We start from the raw sequence: 13,762 nt of genomic DNA, 5'->3' as shown, positions 1-13,762 counted from the left end.
TTGATCTCAGACCACATGCTGGTGGCAAGGCCAGCATTGCATTTGCCAATTGGCATGATCCTGTGAAATAGGTCAAGGGAAGATGTGTCAGCTCACTTTCTGGTTGTGGTTAAACAGGGCAACCTTTCTGGAAAAACCACCTTGCCAGATATGAGTTGGTCAAACTATGTATGTTCATATAAGTACTGTTTAGACTCTGAAGGATGTGAAAGGCTAAATTTCCCTTCTTAGATTATAAAATTAAACACAGATGCAAACGTGTGTATATGCATGAATTATAAGTATATATACAGAATAAACTATTTATGGCACACTCTAAAGATTCAATCGATATACTACCTCATCTTGAGCTTGTCTCCTTGTTCAGCTCTGGCTCTCTAAAGAAATCAGGCCCTGAGTCTATGGTTTGTCACACATAGCCCTATAGTCCTGCTTTGTGGGAGAGCTATAGCACAGACTAACGATCTGCTTGTACTGTTATGAAGTTATACAAACAAGAATAATATAAAATCCATTAAAAAAATATTTGAATGCCTAGACCCCAGTCTAGATGCTGGGGATACAGCTGTGAAAAAAATAGGCAGAAAAGTCTCCCCTCTCTGAGCATATATTCCGATGAGAGTAAGCAGGCAAACAAGCTAAACTATGAAGTATATTAGATGGTGGTATGTACCGTGGAGGCAGAAAGGGGAGAAGAGGCAGGGCAGTGATGGGGGAAGGAACTTGGCCACTACTGGTCAGCTATTCTCCCAACTAGCCATGGCGTTCTCCCTGCCTCTTTCTTTGCCTTTCAGGAGGCCTTCCTGGCCACCGTGTTAAAACTGCAAAACCACATGTGCTAGCTCCACTTCAGCCATATTGGCCTCCTTGTTTTCCTCGGAGCCCTAGAATGGAGGGGGGAAGGCGAGGATCAGCGAGTACACAAATTCCTCGTGGATGAAGCACATTTTTTAAAAACTTCTGAACTCCTATCTTGTGGGAATTTAACACAAAGTCTGTCAGTTGGGACTTGAGACTAACAGAGCCCCCATCCCTCCTCACTTCTTCAAAATACCTGTCAAGGTTTTTGTTTTTGTGATGAAAACATCTCAGAGGGAAAAATCATGTTAGTAAAGCAAATCCTAGACATCATATAATTATATTTTAAATAGTTACAGTAATTCTACTAGATATGGTGTCATGATTATGTTTTTAAAATAATCTGAATTCCTCAGTATCACCTGATATTCAGGAGCTCATTTCTTTTTTTTTTTTTAAGATTTATTTATTTAATGTCCCCCCTCCCCTGGTTGTCTGTTCTTGGTGTCTATTTGCTGCGTCTTCTTTCTTTGTCCGCTTCTGTTGTCGTCAGCGGCACGGGAAGTGTGGGCGGCGCCATTCCTGGGCAGGCTGCTCTTTCTTTTCACGCTGGGCGAGGAGCTCATTTCTATTGAGGTGGTTCAAGGCCTTAATAGTGGACAAAGAGGGACTGGAAATGAAAGAAAATCCTTCTATCTTAAATTTGAGTTGGAAAGACCAGTATAAGCTCATGGTTTTTCGAAAAAAGGAAGTAAACTGCAAGTTCTTTGATTTTGTACTTATATGCTTCTCTTTTGTATTAAAATCTTGGTTCTTAAGGACAGTATTATATATGTTGTTGGGGAAAGCACATAAGTAGTAACAATAATAAGAGTTATTTGAAACTACAAAATAGTTTGCTTTTTTTTGCTGCTTTCTTTTCTTGTTTTTTTTTTTCCTTAGAATATATGCCACTAGTGATATACAGACAAAATATTATGCTTCAAAGTCACTGGAAATAATTTATTTTGCGTTTTTATACCCCAACTTGATATACAGCTAGTCTCATTTGCTTCTATTTGTGTTATATTTTTGGGGATTTCTTTGTTTTCTTTTTGTCTTTGATTTAAACTAACTCTTTAATTATGAAGCATTTAAGTGTTTTATATGATTTTGCAGTCAAAACAACTGCATGAGGTCCATTCAGAAGGTGTAGCTTTCATCTCTGTGTTTTCCTCTGCAGGTAACCAATTTTATGGTTTTTTATTTATCCTGTCACCATTTCTTTTTTGGAAATATAAGCAAATATGATGTGTTTTCATGTTTCTCCCCTTTCTTACACAAAGGGATATACATTGCACACATGCTCTATAACTGCTAGGTGTGATCTCCAGGACAGAGCACTTCACCATTTCTTTTCAATGAGCATGATATTTCATTGCATGGATGTAGCATGGATGCTCAGAGGTGATACCTTATTTTTCAGAGTCCTTCTGAACCACCAAATCCCAGTCACATACTCTTTCCATCCTTGAAGCATTTATCATGTCCTATACATAATCATTGAATTTTTAAAAAGATTTATTTATTTATTTATCCCCCCTTCCCCCCCGCCCCAGTTGTCTGTTCTCTGTGTCTATTTGCTGCGTCTTCTTTTTTGTCCACTTCTGTTGTCGGCGGTACGGGAATCTGTGTTTCTTTTTGTTGCGTCTTCTTGTTGTGTCAGTTCTCCATGTGTGCGGCACCATTCTTGGGCAGGCTATACTTTCTTTTGTGCTGGGCAGCTGTCCTTATGGGCCACACTCCTTGTGCGTGGGGCTCCCCTACACGGGGGAAACCCCTGCATGGCAGGGCACTCCTTGCACACATCAGCACTGTGCATGGGCCAGCTCCACACGGGTCAAGGAGGCCCGGGGTTTGAACTGTGGAACTCCCATGTGGTAGATGGACACCCTAACCACTGGGCCAAGTCTGCTTCCCCATAATCACTGAATTTTAAAAATCCTATTTTCAAGATCAGACTTGCTACTTGTTTTTAAGCTACCTGAAAGCAGGTCTTGCATATTTTTTGCCAGCCCTTACTATGTCTTCACCAAGTCTTTCCAGAGCTCTTATTTATTGATTTAACTGTTTCTCCTCTCCTTTCTCTGGCTGTTACAAATAGACCTTATCTGCAGAGGGAATAACATCAGTAAAGGCATAGAAACAAGATTTTAAGATTGTGTTTGGAAACAACAGGGAGCCCTGGCTGTGGAAAGCCTAAAGCAGGTGTGGATAAATGGGAGGAGATGCATCCAATCCAAGAAAAGTCCCACTTGGTGGCTTGAAATCAAGCAAGGATAAATGAATATACTGAGGCCTGCAACTTTCAAAGGTTGGAAAGTACTAAAAGCAAAAGTGATAAAGGAGGTAGGGAATAGGTGGTATGATGGTCCAGGACCTAGAATTGGGGGATGGTCAAGATCCCATCATTAGGCTGGCAAACTTCCCCAAGGATTCTAGTTTCTGGATTTGTTTTCTACTCCCCTTCAGGGTAATCTGTTCAGCTTCATCCAGCCTTTTCTGTAGGTCTTTAAGCATCCACTCCATGTTCTTTCTCATCTTCTCCAAGTGAGTATTGGTGCCTTGTTCTTCTTCAACCCTTCTGGCGTGTTCGTTGCCTAGAAAGAAAGACAGATCGGCTGAGCTAATCTGCAGTCAATTGGCCTTAACATTTCTAGGCCCCATATTCAGTTCCTGGTCTGACTGGACATCATACCTTGGTTCTGCATATTTACTCTCTTCCCACTCCACTTTCCCTGACCTCTGCTGTCCTCAAGTTTGTTAATTATCAGGCAATAGAGACAGCAGCAGTTAGGGCAGCAACTGGAGTGGGGTGGAAACAGATCAAAGATGAAGTACCCATATGAACATTGTTGCATAAGACCCAAATTGAAGGGAAGGTAGCCAACTGAAGCAATAGCTCGTAATTGAGAAAAGCATCTGGATACCGCCTAAGACTGGTGTCACGTGAGGCACCAGGAAAAGTGTAGAGGAGTGTCTATGGAAATCTTTTCCATAACTCACTTCTATAATTCTGTGACTCACAACAGCAAACAAGTTTAGGCTCCAGGAATTTGGCACCAGCAGATGCTCTCAGTGCCAGTAACCTGGCACAAGGTTAATTCTTTGCTTGTGAAGCCTGTTCTTGGCTTTGCCCATGTGTATGAGGGCTTGGTGTCTCAAAGCAATAATTAAGAACTGTTTCATGAATCTTTTAGTGCATTTAATGTAGGAACGCTACCCTCCCAGCCAAAGCTTCTCTGTCTATCAGGTTACCAACCATCTGTATAATTTAAGTGTGAGATGTCTGTGCAGATGGTGAGGGCAGAGAATGAATTATGGAGACAATTTTGGGCTCTACTATGTAGAGATGGGTCCCAGATCTGACCAATTGCAGAACTGGAAGCTGGAGACTAGAGCAGTGAGTTTGCATTTTAAAATTGTCTAGAAAATCTTATACAGGCAAGTTTTAGCAGGTAGCTTCTTTACAGTATGACTGCATGAGTTTATCAAGTAGGAGTAGAAGCTCTTTTTATTCCTTTCTATCTATGTGGATTTTCATAAATGTTAAGCACATTATTTTCCCCCTGGCTATCAAATATTTTAAAGCATTCACACACCTCTTTTCCATCAGAAAGCAGACATGTCTGCCTTCACAAAATGGCCGAGTGAGAGGCATGCTCCTGTATTCTTGGAAAGGGGCTGGCTTCTACATGACCTGGTAGCCAGCAAAGCCAGCACTTTGTTCCCCCAAGTACTGAATAACTTGGCAAATATAGACATAAACTCTTCTCCTCTTTTGAATTTTCAAATGACTAAAGTAAAAGCAAATTGAATATCCTGTCTCCCCATACCCTTTACAGCAAGAGTGTCAGCTTCTATTCGACACAGCAGGGTCAGGGCCCTGGCATATGGATGTGTAAAGGTGCGTGGTGGGAGACGGGGGATAGAGGAGGCTAAATTCAAGGCCCAGCTTTGCTCAGCAAGCTGAGACCTTGCAAGGCTGGACCCTCTGCACACAAACCTCCCCCCACCCTTGGCATCATTATTTTTTGTTGTTCAGCAGTGCTTCTGCTTGCCATGCCCTTTGAGAGAAGTGCTATGTCTGCCCAGAGGAGTACCCAGAGGAAAGCCTTTTCCCAGTTCCCACAAAGGTGCTATCAAGGCTTGCAGCCATCCCTGAACTTAGTGTCATTTAGGAAAAGCACCGACATCAACATTTTTAAATTTGCGCATAAAGAAGGTATGCCAGGCCCGAAGCCCTTCCTTACCAACCTGATTTTGCTTCTCAAGCAGTAGTATGGGCTGTAAAAATAAGTGAAATAAGCATTCTTTCCAGATCATCATCATAAAACCATTACAGACCTAGGAAGAGAGCTATTTGTAAGGAAACACAGGAAGAATTATCTCTAGAACAAGATATATTGATTCACAAGTAGAAAGTGGTTTAACTTTAAAAACATAAAACAAAAACAAAAAACTCCACAACCTCTCCCTTTCATAAGATTTTGCTGATAGCAATTCAACAACTCCTTTTCATTGTCAGGGTAGGTTGGAGGGGACGAGCTAATTGGCCTAAATTTTCAAGAGTGTAACAGAGAGGCAGAGGGATCAGCTAACCTCCTTCTGACTGTACAAGGAATCAATGGAATCGTTTTTGGCTGCAGACTTGCCCCTGCTCCTTGGCCACTGCCCCAATGAACTCTGGAAGACAGGCAGAGTGAGCAGGCAGTCAATGGACCCACCTCTGAGGCTGCCTCCTTGGCATTCTCTTCTGCATTTTGGCAACCCTGCCCTGCCTCTTTGGCTTCTCTCTACATCCGGACAACACTGACCTCCAATTTCTTCTGCTGCAAAATAGACTTGTGTTCTAAGGAAAAAGGAGAATCCTCATTAGGCAAGTTGGGACCAGCAATGCAAATGCAAGATGATGTATTCAGGCCACTCAACGGGCTCTGAGCAGGACAGACTTCTACTCTAGCCAGTCACACTTGGCTAAGCAATGCTTCCAAGCCCAGAAGCTGTGTTAGAAAAACTACCTTTGCTGTCAAAGGTATACTTGAAGGGATTTCATCCATTAGACATTCAGTATTAAAGGGATGGCAGCCTGAATCAGAAAGGAAAAAATGGATCCAGATAATGTACAAATCCTAAATGTGTGTTGAGGAGTATGCAAAAGAGTCTTTTGCTCTTTGATGTGGTAGAAGCAAGTGTCCTGGAACAGAAATCAGAGTTGACTCAGACATCTGGGGAGCTTGGGGATGGGGACTAAAAATCCTAGTTCCCAGTGTGCTGCTTCAGGAAGAGAGCAAACCTCCTCTTCCTGACTTTACAGTGAAGAGGAGGTAGGAAAAGAAATTCTGATTGAGCCTCACCCCTCAGCCCTTAGAAACCCCCATTACAGCAGTGGTTTGTGTCCTGCTTCTCATGCTGCCCCAATTTTCCTTCCTGGTTTGTGACACTAGAGGCCAAAGCTGCTTTTGCTGTTATTAGGTCCAAGTTTGAAGCACAGCTCTTCTGCGGGTATGAAACCTAGTGTAGAGAGTGTATATAAAAGGCATGGGCTTGCTATTTTTTATTCTCATTTTCCTTTCACTTTCCTCTAGCTAGTGCCTCTCTCAGTGGCAGGTTTAAGTCTTGGAAATAGAAAGACGAAGACCAGCCTTACAATTTCTACCCTGCCTTCTCTGTGGCATGAAGCATCTTTGCCCAGGCTTGTCATTTTCTGTCCTTGTGCTGAGCCAGGTTTTGTAAACCCCCAAGTTTTACTGCATTGGTGTGGCTGGGGAGGAAAAAGTGTATTTTCCTGTAGTATTTTCTGGATGCTTACTGCACAAAACCCCACAGAAAACTTTCTTTGTAAAGCAAGGCACAAATATAAACTCTGATTTGTTTGTATATAAAATCATTTAGGATCCACTGAGGAGATAATGGTTAAAAGTTCTGCACGCTGAATGACTCTATAATTGGTTCTGTTGAGGAGAAAGGATGGTAGGGCGTAGAGTAAGAAAGGGTAATCCAAATGGCACAGCTCAGGTTTGAAAAAGGACGGATGTCATCAACCAAGGATAAGTTCAGTCTCATATGTTTGTTCTGGGCTAGAAGTCTGGGCATGGTGACAGCTCCTACAAATAGCCTTATGTTTAGATTGACAGCATTCTAGTAGTTTCATGGTGCCCTGACATTGTCAAGGAGGGGGAGAGGACCCTGTGAGCTATATCACTTAGGCCAGTACTGATCAAACGGTGGCCTGTGGACAGCAGCATCACCTGAGAACTTTCAGATTCCTAGATCTCATCTGTATAGATTCTAATGCAGCAGCTTGGAGTGGGATTTGAAAATTTGCATTTTTGAGGTTGAACAAGATTTCCAGGGGATTCTTATAGAACCCATATTTGAGAAATCCTGCCCCGGAGTCCAGGTCATACCAATTCCACCTCCTAAATATTTTTTTAAAATCTATTTCCTCCTATCTGTGTCTGATTTTGCTCTGATGAATGTCTGCATCTCTCTAAGCTAAAGATGTCTAGTCACTAGACACACTGGGGCATTATCGGTTATGATGTGTGTGGCAAATGATTGGTTACCAATAGCTACTAACTACTGCAGATAGTGGATGTTTCATTTTAAAATTCAGTATTCTACTTTATAAGAATCCAACTTATTGTATTTAGGTAAGTTTTCTTGAGGGAGAAAGAAAACGTTAAAGTGAATTAGTCTGCTGGGAATTGTGCATAATCTACAGCCGATTTTGATGTATACCACAGGACACCCAAATGGGATTGTGGCATGCATATGGACACAAAAGTCAAAGTGTAGGCACAAGCTAATCATAAGACTTCAAGCTGGTACTTTTTTTATTTATATTTCCTTTAATCCAGTATTTCTTAATGGAGAACAACTGACATTCTGGAAGGGACAATTCACTGTGATGTGGGACTATCTTGCACCTCATAGGAGTTTTAGAATCCCTGGATCCTGCCCACTAAATGCCTGTGGTACCTCCTAGTCACTGTGGCAACCAAAAAGACCCCACAGCCATTTCTACATACCGTATAGTGGAGAAAGTCTGCTCCTAGTTGCTTTAATCCATCTTCTACAACAATCACCAAATTAAACTTCCTAAAATGCGAATCTTACAGCTTCACTCTCAGCTACTTAAAATTATTCCATGGATCCCCATTTTCTGCAAAATTAAATTCAAATTCCATCAGTGTCAGACTTCAAGGTCACTGGTGACCTGGCTGTACCAGGTCTTAGCATCATATCTGCTGCTCTCTCCTACTCACCCTCTGCTCTATTGAGTATGAGAATTTTCCTTAAGGTCCTAAACTCATGTGTCTCCCCGTGCCTCCACCTTTGACTTTCTCTCTACCTGTCTTACTTCTTACATGTCTTTCCAGTCATGAAGGGAAGTGGATGTGGCTCAAGCTATTGGACTCCCATCTACCATATGGAGGGAGGGCCCCAGGTTTGGTTCCGAGGGTCTCCTGGTGAAAAGTGAGCTGGCCCACGTGGCATGCAGAGCTGGTACAACAAGATGACACAACAAAAAAGAGACACAGAGGAGAGACAGTGAGAGATGCAACAAACCAAGGAGCTAGATGGCTCAAGCGATTGAGTGCCTCTCTCCCATATTGGAAGGTCCTGGGATCAGTTCCCGGTGCCTCCTGAAGAAAAGATGAGAAGAGAAGACAAGCAGACACAGAAGAACATGCAGCGAGTAGAGACAGAGCAGACAGTGGACACAAGTGATGGTGGTGGTGTGGGAGGGATAAACAAATAAATAAAATCTTAAAGAAAAAAAGACTCAGATGAAGCATACTGTACATCCTCCTTAGTGTGAAGGGGAGATGAGCTTGCTTTATCTGTATAATCATGGTGGTGCATGGCAACTGTTTACTTAGGTCTTTACTTTCTTAGGATGGTGGAGATATTTTACATACCTGTCCAGCTTATGGTGCGTACTGTGTAAATATTTGTTGAATGAATCAGTTGCATTACTCATTTGTCCTAACCACTATGACTTTGCAAGACTTCTTACTACTCCTCCTGATCCTAGGAAAATTGGAAAAGATCTAAGAATAATTGCTTTATATCACTTACATAACCTTTTATGAAAAGTCAGAGTCTTGACAACTCATCAGATCTGTGGGCAGCCACTCAGAATTGTTAGGCATCTCCTGTTTCTGAGGTGGGAACATTTTTTTAAAAATCCTGGGTTGCTGGAGGGAACAGAGTATATAGCTTACAGGGAGCAGAAGAACCAGACAAGTGGTTCTGGGACATTAGGGAATGGACCGCCCTCTCTCCTCAGCATCCTGGTGGATGCCCTGACAGCCCATTCTCTGGCAGAAAGCATAAGAACACATGAACATGTTGATCGCCCCTCCACCACCAAAAGCCCTCCCTATTTCTTGCATGCCACAACCATGGCTTGATAAGTTAACCATGTATAGGCCAAGTGAGGAAATGACTGCCTTCAAACTGCTGACACAACTAATGGGGAGAGTTTCTGGGACCCACCTGTGTTTGGGAAAGACTGATTCCCTCAGTGGCTTCCAGGAGCTCATCATCAGCCAGACTGCACCCACATTCTGACTGCCCATACAAGGACCTCTATTCAGACTGGAAGCGAGAGTTGTGACACTCAGCCACAGCCACCTGCTCCTTCAGATCACTGTTCAAGTGTGTACTGCCATCTGGCTTCATTTGAAGGTTCTGTGAAAGAAAACATGGGCCAAGCAAACATATCTGTGTTTAACATGTGATATCCATCTGCGCATACATGGGCTGAACAAAGCTCCACCAATTAGGGATTTAAGCATGTTAATTATCAAAGGCTTAGATTTGTTATCCTCACCTTTATTTCTCAACACAATCTGTCACTTAGTTTACCTCTGTAGGCAGATGCATTTTCCCCTGTATTACAATTTGAAAATACCTCAATTTGAATCTGAAGCTGACCCAGGGCTTTGGTTGTCTCTGATACCTGCCAGTTGGCCTGGCTATGCTGGAGTTCCATCTCATTGAGGTCCCCTTCCATCGTCTTCTTCAGGTGGGTAGTCTCAATTCTGTTCTTAGCTTTAGAATCCAGACTAGACTGCAGGGAGTCAATAGCATACTGATGGTTCCTCCTAATTTTAGAATGACATTCAGGGGGAAATATCATGCACCCAAATTAAGAAAGGTTACCTGCTGTGCTCACAACAGTTTAGAAAACAGAACAAAATAAAATTCAAGGAAAAGTCTGGATAATGAACAAAATGAGTCCAAGGTGTTTTTATTTTAAGAACATAGAGGTTGAGGAGTTAGGTTGGTGAGTATATATTCATTCACAAAAGAATGGGTAAGATTCCTTAGACCAACATCCGAGAAGAATCAAGGAAAGCACACGAATCTTTGAGGTTATTGTGGGGGCAGCCTTAACCTCACCTGAGATTCCATAAAGGACTTTGATTCCCAGGAGTGACTAAATATGAAAGAAAGATTCTCTTTCAGGCAACTATAATATTTAAACTGATTCAAATGGTGAGAAAAGTTTGAACAAGGCAGGAAAGAGTCATCCAGGTTGGAACACATCCTGAAATGTATGCCTGTAGACTCTGACCTCTCCTAGAATAACATAGCTACCTTTCTCAAAGAGCTTGAGAGTACAACCTAGGATTAGCTGAGAAAACTAATTGCTGAATGATATTTCATTACTTCAGCATTCCTTCCTAATAACAAAATCCCTGTGCTGAAACTGTATTTGCAAAATTACAGAAGCTGAGACAACAGCTGTGTGTTCAGGAAGGCAATGAAAAGATTTGGGGAACCCATAGCAATCTTCATTTTCCAGCCCTCTTGCACTTAGTTTGGGGCCATGTGGCTGAAGTCTGGCCAGTGGATTGTTGATGGAAGTGGTATGTACCATCCCAATGCTGGCCCATAAAATGTTCACTTATATGATTGTGTGCTTTCTCTTCCCTATCTGTGCAAACTTGGTGGCCACATAAGGGAGATGGTGGCATCACAAGATGGAAGGAACTTTAGTTCTTGAATGACTCAGAACAAGAGGGATCTACCCTCTAGCTCACCCCATATTCAACCCAACTACATTGGATTCTGACATGAGACAAAAATTAACTTTTACTGTTTTAAGTCTCTGAGATTTAGTGGTTGGTAGGACAGTTTAACTGCTCTAATGCATGCTCTGTTAAGCTTACCCTTTGACACAGGGCCTACTATAGGACAGCTATAGGACAGAGAAGGCAAGTGCCTTTCCTTCCTACTTCCTCATAAAGTTCATTAACGTGAATAGCAAAAGTGTATTTGTCCTAGGTCAGCATTAGATTCTATGCTGAATTGCATTGAGCTTTTGTCATGAGCCCAGAGGCCAATCAGGAAACTGTACAGCCTTCAGGGGAGTAGAGTATGGTCAGAGTTGGGGATTGGATAGCAGATGTAGGTACCACTTTTCATAAGCACCTTCTCCCTGTTAGTGGGGAAAGGTCCTAGAAATAGTTATGGATTATATGAGATATAACTCTGGATCCAGCCCAGGGTTAGCAACGCCCCTCTGCCAAATGCCACCTCTCCAGCCCCAGCAACTAGAGCAGGCCTTTCATGCCTGTCTTTAGGCACTTGGCTTTTATTCAGATCACAGATCCGAGTTCTATAGAGATGCCAGTAGATAAAAGTAACAGGGATGCTCACACTTGATATCTCTAAAAGCTTTATGACACTTCTCTGTCTTAACATTGGAGAAACTCATTTTTTTCCCCCACAGCTAACTGTCCTTACACAGGAACACTAAAGCATCCCCAGCCTGATGTCAAAGTCCTCTGTAGAGAAATACATTCTACTTAAGCAGTCAAACTGAATGTCTCAAACTGTACTCCTTCCACAGTTGTTTATGAAACTTCATGAGCGCCTGCAGACAAGTAAAAAGTGCTATGGTTTAAGAGGCATGAATATAATACAGGCCTGGAGAATGGCTGCTAAACAAGCTACACATTTCCTGCAGAGTCAAGAAATCTTTAAAAATAAAATTCCCTCAAGACCATTTTTTAAGAAAAATGAAGCATTTAAGGTCAAGAACAATATAGTAAAAAGTTCCTTTTCTTTCTGAAATGTAAAATCCAATTTCTGAAATGTGAGAAACAAAGTGCAAAAAAATCAGAAAAAAAATTACAACATTGAAAAACTAATGATTTTAATTTAACAAGCAATTTAATAGGTCATTTTTCCTCCTGCAATATTGCTCATCTATATCAAAGAGATGTGAATTTTTTCTTAATTCTAATATATGTGATTCAGCTTTAAAACAATTAGAGAGGTATTTCGTAAATTACATACCATGTCTGAGTTTGAGATTTAAACATATTCGTCTGGCGGAGTCTCTGACAACCAAAGAAATTAAGTCAGGTGATGCATATAAATTAAGACCACATGGCAAAGTTTGACATTACTGAGTTCAGAAGAGTGAACTGTATGGAAGGAAAAGATGCCGGAACCTTATTAGAAACCTGAGGCTAGGTCAGGCGTGGACAAATGGTGTCTGTGGGCCAAATCCACCAGGCCCATCTGTTTACCTATTGTGCATGGCTGCTTTTGAGCTAAGCTTCACAGTTGAGTTATTGTGACAGAGAGCATATGCCAGCAAAGACACAAATATTTACTATCTGGCCTTTTAGAGAAAAAAAATTGCCTAACTCTTCTACCGGCAGTGGAACCAAGCATTATGATAGAACAAGGAATTTCAGTATCTTATTTCCAAAAAGGTCTTCTGCCGCACTTCTCTGGATATGTCTAGGGAAAACAGGATGCAGGCCAGGTGTACAATTGTTCTGGCTGGTATGATGATTCTCACATATTTCAGCATTTCCTTGAAAGCCCTGAGTTGGGGAGAAGGATAGAGTTGGTGGTCCCTGAAGACTCAAGATGTACCTAATCTACCTGTTTGGCGCCCAGTCTTGGATCTTGCACTAGGGTGTGACTTATATGGCAGTTATGGCCACCAGGTGGCTTTGAGTTGAATGCTGATGTCATCCCCCTTTCCTGTGTCTAGGATGGAGAGGATCAAGGCCACAAAGCTCCTCCCCTCCTGCTCTCAGTAACTACATGTCACCTCCCTACCTCCAGTTACACAAATTAGAACTTTTGAAATAAAGGAATAGACTTATTGTCTGTAAGTTTGGGAAGCCCTGACTAGAATATCCAGACACAGTGTCTGGTAAACTTTAGATGCTCAAATACTTGTTGAACAAATTAAATGTATCACACAGTTACCAACTGCTCATACTTTTCACCACCAATAAGTTTCTAAGCTGGGACTCATTCAGGATTAATCCTCACCAGAATGGAAGAGAATGAATACTGCACTATCAAGGTTTGGCCTTTCCTCAGGTCTCTCTTCTGCCTTCTTGGTGCCTTCAACTTGCGGGGTGTTTGACCTGTCTTGCCAGGCTCCTTTGGTTTCTGTTCAGTTCCTGATGTTTTATGTCAACATAAGACTGTGAATTTCATCTTAGCCTCAAATTCTATAACTTGTCTGGCTTCTAATCCTTGATGGCTTGGGATCTTGTGATTTGTGCATATGTTTTTCTAGACATTCCATTCAGTTTCCTTAAGGTCTCTCCCTCCCCTACCCCTGAAGTCAGATATATGTTGCAGCCGATTAAACTGCACTCACACAGAACAGTAAGGGTCTGAGATGTTATTTGTGATATTTTGTAACTATGTTTATCTTTCTTTTTGAGATGTACCTATTACAGTTATTACGAATCATTAATGAAAGCTCATGAATAGTTTACTCCCACCCCTTCTTTTTTCAGCCCCTTCACAGCTCATGTCTAGACTTCCATTCTTTCTTCTCCCAGGCTTAGCTGCTTGGATCTCCCGCTTGCTTGACAATAAGATTATAATAATTGGTGAACTGCTCTATGACATTCCGATGTAC

At 41.8% G+C, this 13,762-nt stretch overlaps 1 protein-coding gene across 1 annotated transcript in view; it reads right to left on the bottom strand.

Annotated features, from left to right (window-relative positions):
* Positions 1 to 3,234: 3,234 nt before the first annotated feature.
* MYH15 (myosin heavy chain 15) overlaps positions 3,235 to 13,762 on the bottom strand; it is a 132,184-nt gene continuing 121,656 nt past the window's right edge. The window contains 4 exon segments of the mRNA XM_071214482.1: positions 3,235 to 3,437; positions 6,222 to 6,351; positions 9,346 to 9,540; positions 9,764 to 9,956. Coding sequence (XP_071070583.1) covers positions 3,235 to 3,437; positions 6,222 to 6,351; positions 9,346 to 9,540; positions 9,764 to 9,956 — 721 coding nt within the window.

This window comes from Dasypus novemcinctus, chromosome 4 (genome assembly GCF_030445035.2).
Source record: "Dasypus novemcinctus isolate mDasNov1 chromosome 4, mDasNov1.1.hap2, whole genome shotgun sequence".
NCBI lineage: Eukaryota > Metazoa > Chordata > Mammalia > Cingulata > Dasypodidae > Dasypus > Dasypus novemcinctus.
This window is presented reverse-complemented; position numbering and strand designations above follow the sequence as displayed.